The 24,697-nt window shown below is 43.5% G+C and overlaps 2 protein-coding genes across 5 annotated transcripts in view; one reads left to right on the top strand and one right to left on the bottom strand.

The window, feature by feature from the left end:
- Window positions 1–24,697, top strand: part of LOC135109312 (pseudouridine-5'-phosphate glycosidase-like) — an 87,140-nt gene that overhangs the window by 55,026 nt on the left and 7,417 nt on the right. Inside the window, exon 11 of one of the 4 annotated variants that reach the window (XM_064020649.1) lies at window positions 23,592–24,474. The exons of 1 other annotated variant lie outside the window; for it this stretch is intronic. In XM_064020649.1, the coding sequence (XP_063876719.1) occupies window positions 23,592–23,654 (63 nt within the window). In that variant the 3' untranslated portion in view covers window positions 23,655–24,474. Of the gene's footprint in view, window positions 1–23,591; window positions 24,475–24,697 lie in introns of those variants that run through there. 2 more of the 4 variants (XM_064020646.1, XM_064020648.1) reach the window with 2 other exon arrangements.
- Window positions 1–24,697, bottom strand: part of LOC135109314 (leukocyte antigen CD37-like) — a 68,043-nt gene that overhangs the window by 41,207 nt on the left and 2,139 nt on the right. The window lies entirely within an intron of this gene.

Genomic DNA, 24,697 nt, shown 5'->3' with positions numbered 1-24,697 from the left:
CTCAGCAGCAATGGACGTAATTAGGGTCTGCAGAGGGGCGATCCTTTGGTGAGCAGCCTCCACGGTATTGTAAAGCCTGGCTGCTCTAATGCCCCGTGCTCGCTCTGCTCTCGCCTCACTTCTCTTGGGTGGTGTGATGGTGGTGCAGTGTGGGTAGCCAATACGTGGGTGGGGGGAGGGGATGTGATCGTATAAGTATCTTGTGTGGTAATGAAAATAAGTTTATGGAGTTTTGATTTTTGTTAAGTTCATTTTACTACCTGTCTACTTGTATCTATCTATATATATTTTTTTTTGTGTGTGTATCTGTCCATCTGTTTATCTTACTGTCTCTCTGTTTATCCATCCATCTATCTATATTGCTGTCTATCTGTCTGTCTATCTATTTATCTGTCTATCTGTCTATCTATCTATCTATCTATCTATCTATTCATCTATCTATCTATCTCTATCTATCTGTCTATCCATCTATCTATCTATCTATCTATCTATCTATCTACCCATCTATCCATCCATCTATCTATCCATCTATCCATCTATCTATCTATCTAACCATCTACCTTCGTATCTATCTATCTAACACATGTGGCGTGCATGCGGGAAAGAGAGAAGAGCTGTGTGACTGAGTGCATGTCTATGTATGTCTATGTATGTGACTGCACACCCAGACACCCTAGTGGAGGCGAGGTGGTGGAAGGGGACCGCAACTTCCCAGACATTACCTCGCGCCTCGTGCCTGCAAATAGGTTAATCTCGAGAACCGCATCAAATCCGCGCCGGGTAATGCATTGGAGCCGAGCTAGCTAGCTATCGCGCGTCTCACACTCCCTCCCGCAGGAATGTTAGCTCCAGGCGACGGGCGAAAGGGAGGAAGGCTCTTGCGTCTTTGCTTTCCAACTTCCAGACCTCGGTTGCTTGGTTGACTGCTTGGTGTGTGCTTTAGGGACTCCGATAAGGTTGAGGGTGTTGAGGTGTTGATAGACGTGGGGATGGAGGTTGTGAGAGGTTGTGGTGGTGGTTGTGGTGATGGTGAGGGAGGCAGGGATGAGGGAGGTGAGGATGAGTGTGAGAATTAAGGGTTGGGATGGGAGGAATGAGTGTATGTCTCGTCTCACTCATCGTTACTTGGTCTAGATACCTTTCTCTGTGTCCTCCTTTCTTCTTCTTCTCCTTCTCCTCCTCCTCGTGGTGTGTCGTGGTGTTGTTGTGCCGTACCTCTTGTGATCCTTTCTCAGCAGCGGGAACTTTTCTCGTTGGCTTGCAATCTTCCAACTTTTATGTCTCCTTTAAGTCCGAAAACCGTACCTTATTCCGCCTACTTGTTGTCCCTCTTTACTGGAGCCCGGCCTCGTTGTGGGGTTGGGTTTACGGGCCTCCTGCTCTTTCTTCCTTCCCTCCCTCCTTCCTTTTCTTCTTTCGAGTCCTTCCTCACCTTCATCCTCCTTTATTCTTACATAAGCAACTTGGTTTCATTTGTTTATATTTATCTTGCTTTGTTTTTTTTTTTTTTTTTTTACGTTTTGTTGTGTTTGCAGATATGGTTTGGTATATGTAGGTCTCTCTCTCTCTCTCTCTCTGTGTGTGCGTGTGTGTGATCAGGGAGCTATCCATTTAGACCACCACTCTTTCTGGCCAGTGTTCATGTCTCCACGCACTCACAGCACACGCACACACTCCCCACACGCGTGACATTACCCCACAACATGTACCAGAATGAGCAGAGAATACAGGTCTTGTCTCAGTGTCACTTGTTCCTTGCGTGCTGCCTTGAGGAACGCCACCACTTATAAGGTCAGCCTTACTACCTTCCAAGTGTAGGTTGTAGTGGACACCTTGCATTTTACAGGAAGATTTGTTGTGCTTCAATGTTTTCGAGAAGGAATGTGAGTACTCCAGGAATTTAGCTTTTCTCCTACGCTGTTTAAATTGCAGGTTACGTCTGACTGTGACGCGTATTCGTAAATGGTTTGGATTTTCATTAGGATTATTTTCAGAGACCACAGAGATGTTCATTCGCGTTCCCCATGATGTTTTTCGCCATAAATGTTGCAGAATCGTAAAGGCGCACCTATAAATCACAATATCTTTCATTAGAATCGTTCACATTATCCTCCACTAGAATCGTCCACAAAAACCCTGTTCCAGCAATCACTAGAACTATAAAAAACACTCCTGTAATCCATAATATCTAGAACCTGTTAAGAGGTAACATATGATTCAAATCTAACCAAAATCTCTCATATTGTTTTGACTTGAAAAGAAAGTGAGCCGCCTCTCTTATTGCAACCTGATCACATGTTTAGTTTGATTCATGTACGTGCGTATCCTCAAAAGTTTCCATCTAACAACCTTGCACGAGTTGCTTCATGATTCTAGTAATAATTTGACAAGGATTCTGCATCATCAATATGTAAAAGCACACACGAGAACCCGAATAATCCTTTCTGTGGCCTTTGAAAACAGTCCTTGAGAGAGAAGAAAGCGTTTAAGCATACCAATCCTAATGTGGCAAGCATGGATAAGCGAATATAAGCCTTAACACACTGAGCATAAAGGTGGTCATGTCACCCTGGACCAGGTAAACCGAGGTGAGCTTGCCTTAGGTCAGGTACAGCAAGGTATTTCATTATAACACATTATCCGCTAATTCCCTTTAATCTGCCTCCTCCTGCTGCTGCTGCTGCTGCTGCTGCTGTGCTCCTCCACCAGCGTGCAATCTTCCCCGGCTCAGCTTTAAAAACATGCGCCCTTATGACTCACTTGTTAAATCATTTGCCTTATTTATGACCCTCCTTACTTATATAAAGCGCAATAACTGGCAATTCCGACCCACTTATCCTCTGTAATTGAAAAGCTGTTTGTCATGAGGAACGCAGCGTCACTTGTTACATCATTCGTCTTATTTATGCTTCAACTTAACCATGCAAAGCTCAATAACTGCCAATCATGATCCACTTGTTCCGTGTAATTGAAAAGTTTCCTTCATGGGAGCCAACATCATCCTTAAGACCAGCATGGCTTATTATATCACTCACCGTATTTATCAGAACACAGAACATAATATCATGATTCGCATTACTCATATAAAGCACAATAACTCCCAGTCATGGCCCGCTTATCCTCTGTTATTCATAAGAGACAATACTATCTTTAACACCAGCCTTCATTTCAGCTTAGTGCAAAAGGTTTTCAAGCTTAACGCGATACAAGTTTAGGATGTGATTTTCAAAGACTGCTGACGACGAAAGGAGTGTTAGACTAGTTCGAGTTTTTCAGTACCTTTAGTTTAGATAAGAAGACAAGAATATAAGAAAACAAGGGAAGCTGCAAGAAGACATCAGGCCGACACGTGGAAGTCCCTGTGTTAAACATGTCTGTTTCGACCTTTATTTTCGTTTGAGAGGGAAGTCAGGCCTGGAGCAACAAAAAGAATATGAAAAAAGTCCATTAAAGGTGTCAGTCATCAAAAAAAAAAAAAAAAAAAAAAATTGTAGTCAAGAGGGTTATTCAAAATTTAAGTATAAGTGTCTTCAAACCTGCCATCCTCATCCATTCATTTGCTTAACCTTTTGAAGTAACAAGTATCATGCTGCCATTAACTATCACAGGGTAAATGAAGGGCAGGCAGGCTTGGGCACTGAGGAGAACCAGTGTGGCTTAATGTAGTGTCTTCTCGCTGAGGTTAAAGCCATTGTACCTTTCCCTGCTGCCTGACAAGTGTGCTGGGACTGCAGACACCGCTGGCCACACACACACTATGGCAACACGCGACGCAGTAAGGAAAGGAAAGGAATGGAGGCGGGTTTTGAGTCTGTAATACCTCGCAGGTGTGTTGGCTCTGCAGACACACACTGGCCACTCGGAGACTGCGACAACACGGGGCACAGTAAGGAAGGGAAAGGAAATGGAAGCCGATCTTGACTCTTATACCTCGCGGGTGTGTTAGTTTAGACACCTCAGGCAGCATTCCATTCCTATATTGACACAGAGGAAAGCAATTGCAACGTGATATAGGCTGGAAAATATATAACATAAGACTATAAACGAAGATAATAACGGTTTATTGCTTTGTCGTAAATAACGCTAAAACATTTTGCCTATGGAGGGCATTTCGTGTTTGTACAGAGGAGCACACACGCCGCGACACCACACAGGTCAGTAAGGAAGCCAAGGATTGGACGCTGGTCTTGACTTCAGGCAGCTGTTTGGCGTCTGGCTTGGTGGGATAGGCGCTTTCATATCCTGGGAAGACGTTACGGGGATCAGTATTGTCTCGTTGGTGCTTATTGCAGTGTGTGGGTGTGTGGGATGCGACACCTTTCCTCCAGCCCTTCCTAAATTGTGCCCGCAGTGTTTTCTTTTCTATTTTTAGTGTGGAAGTGCGTTCTGCTTCTCTGTACTTCCATGTTGGCTCGCTGCTTCAAATCCATACAGTTCTTTGCAGTTCTCTGTCTTCTTGTTGGTTCTGTGTTAACGTATCTGCCATATTTTGTTTTCTAGATTATCAGATGCGTTGCTTTCTCTCTTTTCGTGACCAATGCCTTTTTTTTCGTGGCCAGTTTTAGAAAGTTCGCATTCCTTTGTCTTTTCATTCGCTGTGGATTAAGGGAGGTGATATATTCTATCTATAGTTCATCAGATACATGCTTCTCTCTCTTTTCGTTGCCCTTGTTTTGCCTCATGTACCTTCTTTCATTGCTAGTTTGGAAAAATTCTCATTCTTTGTCTTTTCATTCTCTCTGGGTTAAAGGAGGTCATACATTTTGTTTATAGTTCATCAGATACATGATTTTCTCTCTTTTCTTTGTCTTCGTGTTGCCTTAAGTACCTTTCTTCATTGCCCGTTTGAAAAATTCTCACTTCCCTATCTTTTCTTTAGCTAAGGGTTAAAGGAGCTGACATATTGATTTTAAGTGCATCAGATGTAACCTTTTCTCTATTCACTAACACTGTGCTTCTTTAACTGCTTTCTTTCGTTGCCAGTTTAGAAAAATTTACACTTCTTTGTCTTTCCATCGTTACCATAACCATCTTCTTTTACTGCTAGTTCAGAAAATCCATTGTTCTCTCTTTCCGTCGCCGCTGTTCCCGGGGCTGGACATGAACGAGACCATCCGTGAAATGAAACAGGTGAAGAAAAGAACCGAGGCAAGCGAGGCGTCCCCTTCTATAGATGCGGGAGTCTAAGTTTTACCGCAGCCGCAAACACAGCCTTCCCCGGGGCGACCCACTCACCCACCGACTCCCCGCGATAATGTAAGCGTGCAAGTGTTATGCTGTTGACGCTCCAGGAATATTTTTTGACGAGTTAGAGAAAAATGTGAAGAGAGACTGTTTTCATTGGAAGGTAAAATGTTAGAACGGAGGTGAAATTGTGAATGTGGTTTGAATTGAATATTGTATGATTGCTTTTTCCTCTGTTATTTATTTTTGTTGTTGTTGTCGAGTGAAATAAATGTTGGTGTGGCCCGAGAGACATTTTTGATAATAGCTATGTGCTTTTAATGATGTGTTGAATGTTTTCTCGTCTAGATTCGCCTCAGTAACACAGGAATTTTAGATAGATAGGATCCTCTTTTTGTCTGTCGCTCCGTCTGTCTCTGTCTATCTGTCCGCCTATCTGAGTAAGTCCCAAAACCCACAGGACAGTTCACCTGATGTAAAATTGAGCGTAATATGCGGAAAATATGTGCACGTCCAGACTCGCTTCAATATCACGGAAAATTTCAATAGATGTCTGTCTGTCTGTCTGTCTCTCTCTATCTACGCATTCAAGCGAGTCCAAAAAACCCCACAGAACATTTTAAGTTTTGTGAAAATACAAATAAGATCCAGAAAATGTTTGTGTCGAGATAAAACCATCATGCATTTACGTAGCAAGACTCGTGTGTAATGTATGTCCGCCATCACACATCAAAGAGCAGCCTGGCCAGCGAGCCTCGTGCGTTTTCTAAAGAATCGCGGCCACCTCCTCTCTCTGTTCCGCCCGTCCACTTGCGAATATGTGCTGGAAATAAAACGTTTTCCAGCTAAGAGATTTCGTGTGTGCGTCTCTTTTAGGGGTTTGGAGTGCTTTTGGTTAGTCAAGGCACACAGGTGGATAGATAGATAGATTAATTGATAGATAGACAGATAGATAGATAGTTAGACAGTTTATTGACCACAGTGTTAAGTTTTGATGTAGAATTGCAAAACAAATATGATGTATAAGCCAAAAAATGCGTAAATGCATAACACACACACACACACACACACACACACACACACACACACACACACACACACACACACACACACACACACACACCATAAGTAAATCTCACGGCATTTATTTACATAAGCATTTTTCGTCCCTCCGTTTATGTGATATCCAATACATGAAGACTTTATACCAAACCTTCCCGCCTCCCGTGCCTCCTTGTGACGGTCAAGCTGTCACCCCGCCGAACCTGCCTGCCTACCATACCCGCCCCGCCCTGCCCTGTCTCGCCCCACTGGAGGAGGCACCCGTGTTATAAAAAAAAACAGCAGGCAATAGAGATTGATTCTGGATATCGAAATACTATTAAGAGTCTCCCTCGAACTCTCTTTCCCTCAGCCTTGTAGCGCCCGTGAAAGTTCCAGCATTATATTTTTCGGTGCGTATTCGGAAGCGCTTTGCTCTCTCACCTCGACTATTTTCAAAGGCCACAGAGATGATTAGCCAGGTTCTGAGGAGTATTTTACTGTTCATAACGTAGAAATCTTATTATTCTGTCACTACAACCATAAAAACATCATTAAAATCCCGTGTCATGTCAACTTCTAGGGCCTTTCGCATGTAGATGAGGTGCGGCGCAGAGGTACTTCAGAATATAGTCTGTACACTTAACCACACACTCCCCCACTCACCCACACACACATCTCCACCCCACTCACTGTTTATTTATGGATGTGCTAGTCTCTCTCTCCTTCCTAAGTGCATCAAGGGATAAATTTGTGTGTTTATCGTTCCTCGTCCATCAAGAGTATTGGGGGAGTGACGGGTGTGACTGAGTGGAAAGTGATTGGAATATTTTTAGCTAGTGACCCTTCAGTGCTCCTTCCTGATGGCTTACTGAAGTGTTTTCCCTCTGTTTCTTGATCTGTCTTTCTGTCTGTCTCTGTGTGTCTGTGCTTGTGTATCTCTCTCCCTTTCTCTCTCTCTTTGCCCCACAAGATTCTATTCTAGACACATTTAAAAGGGAACTGAAGACACACAACACGACCAAAAGCAACATTCAAGAACTCACGCAGATAATGAGACAAGTAAACATCACAGTTCGCAAAAGCCAGCATCACAGTAAGGCAAACCAGCATTAACCTTGCTATAAAGCCCCTTAGTGAATGCCTGTGTTCAATAAGACCTCGCAACTCGGAGCCAACCAGTCAGACAGGGAGTCAGCCGGCCAGACCTCCACGCTGCCTGAGACTCCTGACTCATACGTGGAATCCCAAAACTTCACCGCAGACTGAGCTCAACCGCGGGACACGCACAAATGTCTCTCTCACAGTCTCGATGGCCTCCCCCAAATGAGACCTTTTATGTCTTCCCAATACTACCGCCATCTCCACCAGCGAGGCTCCCAAACATGGAGGAAGAGAAGAAACAACAGTTCTTGAGGATTATGCTACGCCAGACTGTGCTCTTGTGATTTTTTGTTCCTCTGTCTATCCTCTGTCTTATCTCATTACATTGCCGCATTCCAGTCACTTATATATATCCATTACCTTACGATACCGAATATGTAGTAATGAACGTGTGAATGTGTGTGTCTCTCCTTCCCTCACTTGCCTTTAACATGAGAACCAACCCTTGAGTGGAGAACCGACCATGAATAGAAGTGTGTGAGAGTCTGTTTCTTGTCCTCCTCCTTCCTTCCTTTGCTTCTAGCGTGAGGACCAACCCATCAGTGAAAGAGGTGAGTCAAGGAAGGCAGGGAGGGAGAAATAGACTCGTGAAGGTATTAAGGGAGGTAAGAACAGGAGGGATAGAAGCAGGTGAAGGGTGAAGGATGGGGAGATAAAAAGGGAGGTACAGAAAGGGAAGAGAGAAGCAGAAATAACAAAAGAGGGGATGTGTGAAGAAGAGAGAAGACGGAATGGTAGAAAGAGCAAATGAAAAAGGGAGAGAACAGCAGAAATAGCAGGGAGAGTAAGTGAATGGAAATAAAAGTAAAGGGAAGCAGGGAGAGGAGGTAAAAGAGGAAGAAAGAGCCAGGAATAGCAAGGAGAGGAGGCGAAAGCGAAGAAAAAAAAAAAGGAAACCGTAGAGACAGCGAAAAAGGGAGAGGAAAAGCAGAAATAACAAAGAGACAGGGCATGAAAAGAGAAGAGAAAAGCAGAAATGTTAAAGTAGATGAAGAGGAAGAAGAGAACCAGGAATAAGAGGGAGAGATGAAGGTGAGGGGTGAAATATGGCAGAGGAGGAAAGGAATCACATTAAGGAGGAGGAGGAGGAGGAAGAGGATGAGGAGGAGGAGGAGGAGGAGGTGGGATGGCTGGGAATGAGTGATGGCTGAGTGATTGCACAAATTTCCGCTCACTATCAGAATGACGTACAAACTTTTTTTTGAAGGTTGTTTCTGTCCCTTTATTGATTGTCTGCCAGTAATGAAGGGGGAGGGGGATGAGGGAGGTGAGAGAGTCTATCCCCCCTCCTTCTCTTCCTCCTCCTCTTCCTCCTCCTCCTCCTCCTCCTCCAAATACAGATAACCTCCTTCGTTTGGTGTATTTCTCTTTTCTTTTGTTCTTCCTCTTTTTTTTAAGTCTTTTCTTTTTATTCTGATGCTGATTACGTTTATATATTCCTGTTCTCTCTCTCTCTCTCTCTCTCTCTCTCTCTCCTCGCCTATATCGTGTGTCTATCCTTATCTTCCATATTTTCTCGTAGTTTCGCTAATACTGACACTCACTGGTCGATGCTCCGCTTACCGCCTGCCGTGCCTTCCCTCACTTAACCCTCCTCCTCCTCCTACTGCTCCTTCTCATCCTGCGCCTCCTCCTCCTCCTCCTTTTGCTGCGCCTATTGTGGAAGAGCTATACTTTACTCTCCCGCCGGATACGAGACGCTGCTCCTCGTTAAAACTTGCGGGAGGTTGAAGAGGCGGCTTGTGTAGACATTGGAGGGGCCCGTTACCTCTACCACCACCACCACCACCACCCACGGTCCCCGATCTGTCTCGAGAAGCAGCAAGGACGAGGTGCGACGAGGCGGGTAGGAGTGAGGTGAAGTGACGCCTGGCAAGGTTAGGGAAGGCAAGGCAAGGGAAGGTACGGTTGTTTTGTGTTGGTTGTGAATCGTGTTGTGTTGGTGTGTGTGTCTGTGTGTGTGTGTGTGTGTGTGTGTGACGTCTGTAGTTGTTTTCTTTTGTATATTTTTTTTTCTGTCTTTTTATTTTCGTTGTTTCCCTTTTTTAATTAGTTCATGTTATCTTATTTCTCTTCCTTTGTTTCGTTTATTTATTTTTTTCTCATTCGCGTCTTGATATCGTCTCTTGTTTAATCTGATCTTCTTTCTCTTCATCGAATGTGTAACTGTTCGTTTGTATATTACTACATTAAACTGAACTGTATTATTGGTGAAGTCCTTTATTTCTACACACACACACACACACACACACACACACACACACACACACACACACACACACACACACACACACACACACACACACCCTGACCTCCCATTTGGACAAGTCGGGAAGTTGGTCCGCGGAGGATTTACAAAGTTTTCATTACAGCCAAGATAGAAGGACAGTAAGAAATTTTGTACTTTTCCCCTTTTTCCTTAATTTACTTGCTGTTTTTTTTCCTTTGTTTTTCTTTTTTCCCTTTTATTTTTTACTCGCTATTTTTCATCTTTTATCTGTTCTGGTCAATTTTTACGTTCAAAAGAGAAAAAAAAGTTTGACCCGGAGGAAACTTCAATAAATTCATAATATTTTGAAATCTTACGAATGAATCAATATTTCTAGACAGTCTCTCTCTCTCTCTCTCTCTCATCTCTCTCTCTCTCTCTCTCTCTCTCTCTCGTCTCTCTCTCTCTCTCTCCTCTCTCTCTCTCTCTCTCTCTCTCTCATCTCTCTCTCTCTCTCTCTCTCTCTCTCTCTCTACCACCACTGCTTCCCTCTCCCTCTCACCTCACCACACTTCTCCGAGAGTTAATTAGACATAAGTGCAGTGCAGGTGTCGCGTGATCAGGTGAGAGCGCGCCACCCTCAGTCTACCTCTGGATTCCGTGTTCTGGCTCACCTTGAAGTATTCTGGGAGCCGCGGCAGGCGTTCATTACCTAACGTCACTTAACCTGTCTGATACTCCCGTGCCGCGGTAATTTTAGAGAGAGGAGAGAGAGAGAGAGAGAGAGAGAGAGAGAGAGAGAGAGAGAGAGAGAGAGAGAGAGATGAGAGAGAGAGAGAGAGAGAGAGAAAAAAAGAGAGAGAGAGAGAGAGAGAGGTACAGGTAAACAGACTGACAGATAGATGGACACATACATAAATATTTATTATAATCAGTTATAGTGATTTATTTCTTTTTGTGTATGTTATTTCCTCCTCATGCTACTGCTACGCCTCCTCCTCCTCCTCCTCTTCCTCCTCCTCCTCCTCCTCCTCCTTCTCCTTCTGTTTTTCTTCTTTATCCTCCTTTTTGTTCTTCTCCTCTTCCTCCTTACTATTACTACTCTTACTACTACTACTACTACTACTACTACTACTACTACTACTACTACTACTACTACTACTGCTACTACTAATACTAGTACTACTAATACTACACCCACCTCTACCACTACTACCGCCACTATCACACACACACACACACACACACACACACACGGGACTTAATAAGGCTGCCACTGGCCACTTGTAACTCCTTCAGCCGGAAAATGTTCTCTCCTCTCCTGTATTTCACCTCCACTATTCTTTTCTCACTTCATTCTACCCTCCTCCTTCCCTCCTTCACTTCCTCCCTTCCTTCCTCTCTCCCTTCCCTCACTCTTCACTGTCCCTCTTATAAAACTACTTACTTTTACTTAAGTATATATTTTTTTTCATCACCGGATGGCTAGAGAGAGAGAGAGAGAGAGAGAGAGAGAGAGAGAGAGAGAGAGAGAGAGAGAGAGAGAGAGAGAGAGAGAGAGAGAGAGAGAGAGAGAGAGAGAGAGTATAGGTGGGGATATAGCCTTCTCCTTTACTATTTTATATTTCTTACTAAGCTACATTAACATACGTAAGCTCACAAACCATAAAACAGAGCTACTGGTGTTTGTTCCTTCTTTGTTTTCCTTCGTGGTGCAGTCCGGGATTCAGACAAGGGGCGCGGGAATTGTGGCGTGACGGGCAGTCGTGGCAAATTGGAACTGTAAGCGAACGTATCTTTTGCCTTGAGTTTAGTACTGCGTGGGAAGGAAGGAAGAGGAGAGGCAGAGGAAGAGGAGGTAAGCGAAGACGGTCAGGGGTGAGGAAGGTTGAGGGAAGGAAGGAGGGGGAGAGGGAGAGAGAATTAATGGTTGGTAATGGGAAGGGAAAACAATAGCTGGAGGAAATGTGTGTGTGAGAGAAGTGGGAGAGAGAAAGAGAGAGAGAGAGAGAGGGGGAGGAAGGGGAGTGTAGTGTCGTTCGTAGTAATGGTGATGCTTGTGGTAATGGTGGTGGTAATGGTGGTTATACATGGCTCATCTCTTTCTACCTACCTCTTTCTCTCTCTTCGCAATCAAGGTACAGTAAGTCGGATGCTGTTTGCTCCTCCTTTGTGTTCCCTTGGGCTTCCGAGGATTGATGGAGAGAGGAGTCGGCTTACAAATATGTGCTTTAGTGATGGATACTGTGTCCTCCTGCCTTACTCCGTCTTTCTTTTCCTGCAGGACGTCTATATTCTTCCTCTTCTTCTTCTTCTTCCTCCTCCTCGATCACTTCTCGTCTTCGTCTTTGTCAATTCCATCTTTCGTCTTGCCTCACTCTTCGTTATCCTTTTGCTTTTATATTCTTCTTCTTTTTCTTTACTCTCCTCTTCCATTTTCTACATATTCTGATCCTCCTTCCCTTCCTGCTCCTCCTCCACACATCCTTATTTCATCTTTCCTTCCCCGTCTTCTCCATAGCGCGGGGTGAATGCCTTTCCCCTTCCTCTCCCTCCTCTTCTTCCCCGTTTTCTTCCTGGTATCAGTTTCCTTCCTCTTATCGAGTTCATCTCTTCCTCACAGTGTCCTTTGCCGCGGTAGATGTATTTTTCCTCTTGCCGTCGTCTTTCTACTCGTCTTTTGTCCTTTGTTCTTCTATTTCCACCCATTTTCGTCCTTCCATTTCTATTTTTACTCATTTGTACTCGTACTTTGTTTCCACTCATCTTTTACTTATCTTCGTCCTTCCTCCCTGTTTCTACTTCTCTTCCTTCACTTCCTCCGTCTTATTCTGCTCTCTGGCACTCGGGCGGGCAATGTCACTGGGATGCAGGAGCGGCACATCTCAATACCACGCCTTAGATTCACTGAGAACATTGAACCGAGCATTCTCACGGACTTATGACCCATTCCTGAGACACCCGCGTGACCCTCCTTCCGCCCTGTCTCTCGACGTCTCTGCGGAGTTGAAGGAAGCCGTTGTAGCTGACTGACGGATCGTATTTGTGAAGGATCTCTAAGGATCTTTCTAAGGATCTCTCTAGGGTGATGTGTGAGGGGCTTTACGGTGATAGAGGCGATGGGGTCTCCGGATAAGCACGTGGGGGGAGTGATGATGCCAAGGTAGCAAGGAGGGTGTTACACGGGAAATGGATGTGACGCAGCTCCGGTCCTGGTCGATGTCTTGTTTTGGAGAGGTGGTCGTGGTGGTGGTGGTGGTGGTTGTGTTGGTGGTTGTAGTTGTGGTGGTGGTGGTGGTGATGTTGGTAGTGGTGACTGTGTGTTGGTGATGCTTTTAATATTACTAATTCCATTTCTGCTATTACTCCGCCTCCTCCTCCTCCTCCTCCTCCTCCTCCTCCTCCTCCTCCTCCTACTACTACTACTACTACTACTACTACTACTACTACTACTACTACTACTACTACTACTACTGTTGGTGCCTCTATGTTACTCTACTACTGTAACTACAATCATAACTAGAAGACAGAACACATACAACACCTCCCCCAAAGTCACCTAATGAAACGCGGCAGGCTTGCACCGTAGTCTTGTACGTGACAAATCTTGCTGGAAAGAATAAACACAACAAACATCACTACCACCACCACCACCACCACCACCACCACCACCACCACCATCATCATCATCATCATCATCAGCATTCACGTATCGCCTTGCCATAAACTGTAAAGAAATTGACTCCCGATACTGACTGGGAGGGAAAGCCAGAAAAAGCTAAAAGAAAACGGGCACTGGGAGGGAGGTGGGGTGACTTAGCTAGGCCGCTGATAACAGGCCACTGACCCCTGAGCTAGGCCCCCCTGCCACCACCACCGCCCCCTTGGGTTCTAAATCAGGTGGGGGGGAGGGTGCTTTTACAAAGTCTTCCTGGTATTTTTCGATTACAACTCTGAGAAAAAAGGGAAGAAAAAAAAAAGAAAATGGAATTGCACAAGTATTGCTAAAGCTAGATCCTTCCTCTTTCCTTTTTTCCTTTCTTCTTTTTTCCCTTTCTTTTCTCTCCTGCCTTTATTCCCTCCATCTCTCGTTTCCTTCTTACCGTCCCTCATTCGCTACCTCCTTTCTTCTTTTCATTCCTGCTACCCTCGTTATTTATTATTATGTCTTTCCCTTCCTTCCTTCGTCCTTCCCTCCTTTTTTTTCCATCTGCATTTCTTCCCTCCATGTTAACCAGCATATTTACTACCTTGTATCCTCCCTACCCTCTTTCATTCCCTACTTATCTACATTTCATTCCTCCTACTCTGTTTACCTCCTTACATCCTTTCCTCCCTCGTTCCTACACTCTTTCCATCCGATTCCCTTCCCTCATTCCTTCCTTCACTCTCTCCATCCCTCCCTGCATCCTTCCCTCCCTGTCGTCACAAGCCAATACTGTTAGTTGATCATCTGGTTTGAATTTTTTTACTTGTCTTGTTTTTTCATGACTCCCAATTTACACTAGCAGCATTATTAGTCGGTTTGAATGATTGTATCGTGTAGTGAGGCGTTCTGCGGGTGTGTGCGTGTGTGTATGTGTGTGTGTGTGTGTGTGTGGAATAATGTGCAAGGTGCGTAGGGCGTAGTGGTGGTTAAAGGGACAGGAATTTTCTTCATCACTAGTCACTGGAGTCTTGATGCGTCTTGTTCGTTGATTCCGTCAAGTTGTCTCGTTGTCTCGTCGTAGTGTGTTTACTTGGGAGGTAGCGCTCTTGCTTCTTCTTTTTTTTCAGTAAGAGTGATTGGTTATTGAATTGTATCGGTGAAAGTGTGGTGTGCTGTGTTGTGGTGTGGTGTGGTGTGGTGTGTGTGTGTGCAAAGAGTATATGTGCATAAATTAAAAGGGGAAATTTATGTTAATTTAGTATTCAAAACACGAGATTCAATGTTATTACAGACAGATAGAAAAAAATAAATGGTAAATACTCGAGCGAAAATGCTCTCGTCAAGTATTCAATTTAAACGTAAAACCTCCAGTCTTCATATATATATTTTATCTATATACGAGCATATCTTTTTTTTTTCAACATCTTTTTTTTTTTTCAGATCAGCATTTTTAAGAACTAAAGCGAAAAAAAAACATGAAAAAATAAATGAATGCAGCATAAAAAATCACAGGCTGTCAAGTGCAGAGTGAAGTCACACGTATATAAATAAATATTTGTCGTGTAAGGCTTAATATAAGTGGTGGTGGTGGCGGTGGTGGTGGTGGCTGACTGACCCGGAGACTGCTTGGAAATACCGGCACTTTGGGAAGCATTGAATTGTCTGGCGGGAGCAATATCTTGTTATGAAAGCTCTCACCCCTGTCGCTCTCCATTATGTATTTCCTAACCCCCAACATATCCACTCAGATTAACTTAGTGTGTCATCCGTGGAGGGAAAAATAACACGTTTATAGAAAGGAAACACAAAATAGGACATAGGTAGTATCTTGTTATGAAATCCTTTATTCTCCTCACTCGCCATTATAAGAACACAAGAACGTAAGAAAATAAGAAAATAAAAAGAACCTGTTAGACCTACACGTGGCAGTCCTTGTATGAAACATATCTACCTATTTCCACTTATACATTTCCATCTTGTACATTTTCTAACCCTCAAAATCTTCATACCAACCTAACATACTATATCTTCCATGGAGGTAAAAACAGCACACATTTACAAAAAAAAAATATATATAGAGAGAGAGAATTCGAAACACCGTGTAATTACCTTTTTTAGTAATGACTGAGGCGCAATGATCAAGGTTATGAAGTTGATGACGTGAATTCTGCTGTGATATGGCGGCTGTTTCCATGTGGGGTGGTCTGAGGCTGGGTGTCTGAAGCAAAGTTGTGGGGCTTTGAGCTGGGAGTGATGGAAGGAAGTGAAAGTTGAAAGATTATGTTCCTCCTGCTTGTGTTCCTGGCTGCCTCTCCTGCTGTAGCTATTCCTTCCTCTTCCTGCCCTTGTCCTCCTCTCCTGCTTTAATATATTGCATTCCTTACTTTAGATTAGCACGAGCAGGTTCACGTGGCCAATGAATCTACTGCTTATGTTTTTCTTTGTTTCACTCCTCCTCCTCCTCCTCCTCCTCCTCCTCCTCCTCCTCCTCCCTAGGGCATGTCTCAACCTTTTCCTCTCCCGCCATCAGACAATTATCCCCCCCCCCCGCGTCCCCATCCCTCAGCAGACAGCCCTCCCCTCCCCCTCTTCGTCCCTTCCCTTCTCCTCAGACGTCACCACCAGCAGAGACAAGGCTCGCTACCCCTTCCCCTTTCTTCCTCCCTTCTCCTTCTCCTCCCCAGCCTTCCCTTCTCTTAATGACGCAAATGAGACTACATCACGACAGTCTGTAAAGGTCAAACACGCTAATACGTCTGTGTGTGTGTGTGTGTGTGTGTGTGTGAGGCCAACGAGCGAACAAAGCCCTCTTTCTCAGATTAAATGACAGAATAATTGCAGTGTTTGGACTGGATACATTTTAATTTCGCTGACACATCTTGTTGTTGTTGCTGGACGGAAGAATATACGAGGAATCTTTTTTTTTTCTAATTGTTTTTTTTTTATTTTCTTCTTGCTTTTATGGAGGACTTGAGTGTTCTAAATATAGGAAAACTGCGTGTCTTTGTGAGCTGTGGCCGTGGCTGTGGTGGTGGTGGTGGTGGTGGTGGTGGTGGAGGTGGTGGTGGTAATAATCCGTGTTAGGAATGATAACCACTATTTTTATTTATTCAGTTTCCATTATGGACTGACTAAAAATACACACACACACACACACACACACACACACACACACACACACACACACAAAGGTAACTGATGAAGTGAGAAGCAGAATGACCTTCTCAGCAACAAACGACTCACCTGACGGGAGGAAACTTTACCTGCTCACCACTGTAACTAATGGAGAGAAACGTACGACCACTGGAGGAAAGTAGAGGAAAAATGGAACCCTTGGAGGAAAATTGTGCCCGAAAGAGGAGGAAGAACCACAGGGGTGGGAAAATTTTCCTTTAGAGAGAGGGAATTGGAGGGAAGAGTGTGGCTAGTGGAGACAAGTGTGGCTAATGGAGGAAAGCTCTTCCCTGAGGAGGAGGAGGAGGAGGAGGAAGTGGTGGTGGTGGTGGTGGCGGTGGTGATGGTGGTGGTGTTTGCTTGGAGAGATAAAGCATGGACGTTGGAGAGAAATGGCTGGCAGGGAGGAGGCGGTGCTGGAGGGAAAGTTGCGGCCTGGAGGAACGTGTGTGGTGTTTGGAAGAGAAATGAAGCAAAGGGAGAAGAAATGTTGCGGAGAGAAGACAAGTGAGAAGTGAGAGTTGTGAGCTAAGAATTTCCTGCACACTCCCTCTCACCCTCCCCGCCAACACACAAACGCAAAGGAACACAAAGGAGAAACAACAATCACGCCACCTATTCTTTTCTTCGTACGAGGATGATTTAGAAGCTCAAAGAAAAAAAAAAACAAACAAACAAAGGAAAGACAGAGATAATGAATAGATGAGAGGTGGCGACCCAGGGAGAATGTGGAGAAAGAGAAGAAGAGATGGAGAGATGGAAACAATAGAGAACACAAAGGAAGAATCATAAGACCGCCTGATTTTTTGATACTTACGGAAATATTTTTGTGTAAGCTTGAGTATGACAAGTATAAGGTATGGAGGACAGGAAAGGGGAAGGCTTCTCGCTACCTGTGTGTGTGTGTGTGTGTGTGTGTGTGTGTGTGTGTGTGTGTGTGTGTGTGTGTGTGTGTGATGAGTAAGTTTGCTTCTGCTTATTAAATTTTTTTATTTTTTTATTTTTTAGCTTCACTTTTTCGTTTTCTGTTTTTGTTTTTGTATGTCCCCCCCACTCTCTCTCTCTCTCTCTCTCTCTCTCTCTCTCTCTCTCCCATGTTCCCTCCCCTCAACACTTTCTCCGCTGCCAATGTTATGACTCTTTGACTCCCTGACAGTTTAATTTCAAAAGTGGAACACAGCCTTGATCCACCTTCAGTAACTTTCATCTCATTGTGTCTCCGTCTCCACCACCACCTCTGGACGTCATCTGCGGAATGCCCCGACAATTTAATTTCAGAAGTGGAACATAACCTTGCAGAGTTTCCAGAAGGTCTTGTCTCGTTGCGTTTCAGTTTTCATCACCAGCTTTCACTCTCGTCTGGTTGAGCTGCACTTTATCTAAACTCACTAGCGTCATCTTACTTAACTTACTCTCATCTAATGTTACATTGCCATACCTTGCCTAATCTTACCTAACCTAATCATAGCCTAATCTTACCTGACCTAACCTACATGAATCTAATGTAGTCTAACCTTGCTAGCCTTGTCTAAGCTAACCTAACCTAACCTAATCATACCTAATCATACCTAATCTTACCTAACCTAATCTGTCAGTGAATAACAAAACTTGACCTAAGCTAGTCGTTCTTAATTTAACCTAACAGAAGGAAACTTAATCTAATCTACTCTAATCTTAGCTAATTTTATCTAACCTAACCAAATGTGACATACCTAACCAAAACCATACCTAACCTAGCCTAACCTAACCTAACCTAACCTAACCTAACCTAACCTAGCCTAACCTAACCTAACCTAACCAAATCTAGTATAACCTATTCTAAGCTAACCTAATCTTATCTAACCTAAGCTAACTTACCCTAACCTAATGTAACCTAAACTAACCTAAACTAACCCAACATAACATAACATAACATAACCTGATCTAGTATAACCTAACCTAACCTAACCTAACTGAACCTAACCTAACCTAACCTAACCTAACCTAACTGAACCTAACCTAACCTAACCTAACCTAACCTAACTGAACCTAACCTAACCTAACCTAACCTAACTGAACCTAACCTAACCTAACCTAACCTAACCTAACCTAACTGAACCTAACCTAACCTAACCTAACCTCACCTCACTTAACCTAACTGAACCTAACCTAACCTAACCTAACCTAACCTAACCTAACTGGACCTAACCTAACCTAACCTAACCTCACCTCACTTAACCTAACCTAATCTAACCTAACCTAATCTAACCTTACCTTACCACACCTAACCTAACCTAACCTAACCTAACCTAACCTAACCTAACCTAACCTAACTTAACCTAACCTAACCTAACTTCACCCTATTTAACGTAACGTAACCTAACCTAACCTCATCTCATCTTGTAAAGCCTAATCTAATAACGTTGAGTTGTAATTAGTACGGGACTTTACGTACATAAATTTACTGTGGCCATTAACATATATAATTCTGCATCTCATTATGTTAATCTTTTTGCTCCTTTTTTTTCTTTTTTTAGGTAATCTTGTTATAGTGTATTCTCTCTCTCTCTCTCTCTCTCTCTCTCTCTCTCTCTCTCTCTCTCTCTCTCTCTCTCTCTCTCTCTCTCTCTCTCTCTCTCTCTCTCTCTCTCTCTCTCTCTCTCTCTCTAAAAGCATTTATTTCACAGCCATTGAACTCAGCCCAATTTGTTTAAAGAAAATGTGATTAGAACGACTTCGCGCACACACACACACACACACACACACACACACACACACACACACACACACACACACACACACAGACGTCCATATATATACGTAATGTCAGGGTTTGTGTTCTCTCTCTCTCTCTCTCTCTCTCTCTCTCTCTCTCTCTCTCTCTCTCTCTCTCTCTCTCTCTCTCTCTCTCTCTCTCTCTCTCTCTCTCTCTCTCTCCCTTTCCGTTTTCGTTTCCTTCATCTTTTTGTTCAATATTGTATAGAGAAAAAAAAAGTGTGTATTCTTTCATCTTTCTTTTATTCCCTTTTCATTTTGTTCTTTTATTTATTTTGCTGCGTCAGTAAAACAAAGTCTCAAATTCTTGCACATGTTCGTTCGTTCTCTCCCCTTTTTCACTCTTTTTTTCTTTTTTTTTTTTGTCACAGGCTCTGAAGATTTTTTTTTCTTAATGTTGATGCATTCTTTTTTTTTTTTTTACATTATTCTGTTCCCTTCATATATTATACTGTGATCTTTAGGAAGAGGACGAGGAGGAGGAGGAGGAGGAGGAGGAGGAGGAGGAGGAGGAGGAGGAGGAGGTACGGACAAAAATGTAATATTCGTCTGATATTTATGAACTTTTGATATATTTGTACATCCTTTGGGAGAAGGACGTGAGAGAGATAGAGATAGAGAGAGAGAGAGAGAGAGAGAGAGAGAGAGAGAGAGAGAGAGAGAGAGAGAGAGAGAGAGAGAGAGAGAGAGAGAGAGAGAGAGAGAGGGAGAGAGATAAAAAAAACGAAGCAGAATACAAGAAATGGAAGAGGGAGAACGAAAAGATAAAGAAATAAGAAAGAGAAAAGAAGAAATAACAACAAAGAAAGAGGAAAAGAGAAAATAAAAGAAAATAACAAATAAGAAAATAGGAAATAAAGAAAGAAACAAGTGAAAATAAATAAACCAAGTAAAAAAACACAAAGGGACAGAAAAAAATTTACTTATCCACTCAATTCAACTTACTTTACTCAATTTACTTTCTTCAATATATTATCATTAAAAGGAGACGGGGACTGGGGAAGAACGGAAACGTGACGAGGAGGAAGAAGAGGAGGAGGAGGAGGAGGAGAAGAAAGAAAAAAGAAGTGGAGGAGAAGATGGATGAGAAGCAGTAGGAGTAGTAGTAGGAGGAGGAGGAAGAAGAGGAGGAGGAGGAGGAGGAGGAGGAGGAGGAGGAGGAGGAGGAGGAGGAGGAGGAGGAGGAGGAGGTTCTCTCTGTTGTCCCTTCCCTCGCTTAATAATGCAAGAACAGCATCCCAAACAGTCCCTGCCTTTCTGATTATGTCTTGTATTTATTTATTGTATCTCTAGAACATGGCTTTGTCTGTATTCTCTGTACAGTCTGCTGCTGGACTCTCTCTCGAGACAGCCGGCCGTCCCCTTCTGGAAAGAGGTCAGAGCTCATACCGACCAACAACTTCTCGACTTACATCCCATATCTACTCACTACTAGGTGGACAGGGGCTATACTTGTAAGGAAACAGACATACAGACAGAAATACTAATAATCTAATACATACAAATGATATATAGACAGATACCCACAGACACACAGACAGACGGACACAAGAGTAATGACCATCTAATATTTACTGCCGACCACTGGTGTCTCGTGTCCTGAGGGAAGCCAGACATGATTTATTTTCGCCCGAGTCGCGTCAGGTGCGGACCATTTGAGGTGTGAGGCTGAGGTGTGGTTCCCGAGGCGGCGCGAGAAGTAGCAGAGGTAGTGAGGAGGTGGTGAAAGTTTTATATGCATTAGGAAGGTGACGTGGCGTGGATGTGCTTATGTATGGATGAGGGAAGGCCTTGTGTCTGTGTGTGCATGTGTGTGTGTGTGTGTGTGTGTGTGTGTGTGTGTGTGTGTTGATGGTTTATTCATACAAGTCTCCCTTCCCTTCCCTCCTCCATCCTGCTGCACTTTTCCAGATTCCCAGACGAGGCAGACAGACAGCGGACATGCAGACACTCACGCACAGGCGCACACACACACACCCTCTTTCTCCCTTTCCTTCTCTCTTTTTGTCTCTTATACCGACAAGAACTGTTTATTTGAAGCTCTTATTTTGTTCCTGGGTGTCTGGGAGTGTCCGCGTGTGAACTGAATGGCTGGAAATACAAGACCTCCCCGCTGGTCGACCTAACATGGACAGGCAGCCAAGTGGAAAACGGAAATTTACTGTCAAAATATCTTGTGTCCAGTCGTAGGTCTTTTCTTGTCCTTTCCTTTCCTCTCCTCCTTACCTTCCTCCACTACCTGACCTCCTCTCTCCACTCTTCCTTCCTCTCCTCTTCCTTCCGTCTTACCTTGTCCTCCCTCCCTCTTTTCCCTCCGTCTCGTTTCTCCTTTTTTTTTATTATCTTTCGTCTTTCTTTCTCTTTCCCTCTTTCCTTCCTGCCTTATTTCCTTGTTTTTTTTTTAACCGTCCTTCCTCTCGTCTCTCCATTTTTAATCTATTTATATTTTTTTTTCTCTCTTTTCCTTCCTCCCTTCCTTCCTTTATTTCCTCTCTTCCTTTTTCCTCTCCCTCCTGCCTTTGGATTTTATTTTCCTTACTTGGCATTTTTACGGGACACACACACACACACACACACACACACACACACACACACACACACACACACACACACACGGAGGAACCACCTGTAGAGGATCACAGTGCTATCGAGACTAACTTTTAACATACAGAACCTTAGAAAACACGTGCTTAATTTGCCTGTAGCTGTAGGAAACTGTCACCATTACTGGAGGAGAGGATGAAGGGGCAAGCGTATGGCGGAAGATGGGCGGGTGAGGAAGAAGAAAGGGGAAAAGAAGGGGAAAGGAAGGAGAAGATAAGAGGAAGAGAATAGTCCTTGGCACTTTATTCCTACATGTTTAAGTTATTGTATCAAGTCCGAATAAAGAAAATGAAAAAAAAGAAAACGGAGAGAAATGGAAGGAGAAGGGGAAGGAGAAGGGAAAGAGAAGTGGAAGAGAATGAAAATAGGAAAAAAATAAGGAAAAATAAGAGGAGGAGAAGGGAAAGAAAAGTGGAATAGAAGTAGAAAATAAGAGGAAGAGAAGGTGAAGAGGAGAGGAAAAAGAAGGGGAAGAGGAGAGGAAGAGACATGGAAGAATAAAGAACGAGGAAAAAGAAAGAGAAGGAGAGGATAAGAAGAATGGAAGGGGAAGGGAAGAAGAAGAGAAGGGGAAAGGAAGGGGAAGAGAAGGGGAAGAGATGGGAAGAAGTCAGCTAGATGGATATGGTCAGCTTTCGGGTATAGGATTAAATATTTAACGTGCATGGTCACTGAGGGGATGGTGAGTCCAGCTGGGCGTCGCCATGACAACGAAAGGGGTCCTGGTGAGCTTCTGGTGTGGCTGAGGGGGCGGAGGCTGGGCGGGGGCGGTGTGTGGGTGGTAAGGGGGGCTGATCCAGGGATGTGGGGTCGCGGGTCGGGGGTTGAAGGCAGGTAGGCAGGTAAGAGGGATTATACAGTCCATTCCCTTATTCATTTTATTAATTTACTCGTGTGCTTTGTCATTCATCGTCACTTTTGAAGCCTCAGATTGGGTTACCTGTCCCGAGTGTTGCGTGAAAAGTCTTCGTGTTAGTTGAATTTCTGTTACTGTTTTTTTTTTTTTTTATAGTGTAGTGACAGTCGTTTACTTCCTGCGTATAGTAACAGCATAGATATAATTTTTCTAACTGTCTATTTCCGTAACTCTTCATCCCATCTCTCGTTCCCTGCAACACATTCATGTCATCTATCATGCAAGGTAATGGAAATAATGGTAATTTTGGCTCTAATCGTAGCAAAACAGTAATAGAATTCCTATAACTATTTCTGTAACTATTCATTCCATTCATCTCACGCAACGCCTTCATATCGCCGCGTTGTGTACGGTAATAGAAGTAATGTAAGTAACAGAACTAATGGATGTAATGATAGTAATGGTAGTAATGGCAGTAATACAGGTGACTGGCGGGGTAGTTGATGAAGGTGGTGGCAGCGCGTCCTTCCCTCCCCTGCACCGGTAATGCTCCTGCCGGGACACGCAGAGGCCCCTGAGCGTGACGGTAATAGCCATGTGTGTCATTTCCTCTTTGTCCGGGGTCATGATATCTTGTGTACGGAGAATTTCATCATCAGTGGGCATTTTATATATAGATATTATGTTGCCCTTGGCCTGTGACCCTCTTACATACATAAAAAAGAATCATCATTAACATCACTAAACCTAACCTAACCAAACCTAACCTAACCTAACCTAACCTAACCTAACCTAACTAACCTAACCTAACCTAACCTAACCTAACCTAGCTTAACCATAGCTAACTTAAAATGCCCCAACCTAACCTAACCTAACCTAACCTAGCATAACCTGACCAAATCTAGTATAACCTAACCTAACCTATCTCTGAAAATTGAGTTATAGTTTCTTTGCAGCTTCCATATGGCGTCAGCATGGATTACATTAGCGCTACCTCTCCCACTGAGAAATTGCCGTGAGTGAGGATCGAACTGGTGACGTTTAAGCCGTGAAGCGAGCACAGCATCACTGAGCCACCAGCGCCTATCATCACCAGTTCATCATCATCAGTCATCATCATCATTATCCTCCTGTCACGGTGTCCATCTAACTTATGCTGTGAACTTGTCTCAAAACATTTCATTACGTGAGTCTATGGTCGGCCAGAACGTTAATGTACATGAGCTATGAACTACCCCCACTGAATCCATTACTTCTTTTACTGTCAATGGTGTATATTGAAATAATACTCTACACTTGCACCAAAAACATTGAATTAACTTACCTCATCCATGACTAACCAAAACGTTAATGCACTAAGAACTCTGAGTCATCCCATTAACTCCATTACTATTGAAATGATTAAACTTCCATCAAAACATTTATTAACTTAGAGCATCCACAGCAGACCAAAGAACTAATGTGTTAAGCTCCGAGGCATCCCATTACCTCCTCTTAGTGTTGATTTCACGCTCCCAACACGCACATTTCATTAAGTCTGAGTAGCCAAAGAGTTACTGTATACCTGCCGTGACTGTGGCCGTTGTAAGTGGCAGGTATACGAGACATGTTTTATTCATACGTAATAGTTGTGCTGCAAAAGTCCTGGTGCATTGTGCGTGTGTATCTGTCTGCATGTATGAATAAACAGCAAAGATGATGAACCTTCTTGCAGGTGCTGTTCCTTACTCTTTACCTGTCCATGAATATAAAACAACCCTTGGTAATATATGATGGATAAAGGTAATTTTTTTTCCCCCAGTGCATGGCTGTATGTCTTTTCGCATGTGTGAATAAAGAAAACACGAAATAATGTGTTTCTATAGATGTGCTGCTTCTTAATCTGTATTTCTGCATGCATACAGAAAAACCCTTGGCTGTATATGGAAAAAAAAAAGGTAATTATCTTCCTTACAGTGTTCGTGTATGATAAACCTTCTAGTATATGTAATTCCTTATTCTATTTGTGCATGTGTAGAGAAGAACCGAAGGCTAAACCATGACAAGTAATGGTGATTCTCCT

The sequence above is a fragment of the Scylla paramamosain genome, chromosome 18 (assembly GCF_035594125.1).
Source record: "Scylla paramamosain isolate STU-SP2022 chromosome 18, ASM3559412v1, whole genome shotgun sequence".
Lineage (NCBI taxonomy): Eukaryota > Metazoa > Arthropoda > Malacostraca > Decapoda > Portunidae > Scylla > Scylla paramamosain.
Note: the sequence above shows the minus strand (reverse complement) of the source record. Positions and strands in the feature narration are given on the sequence as shown.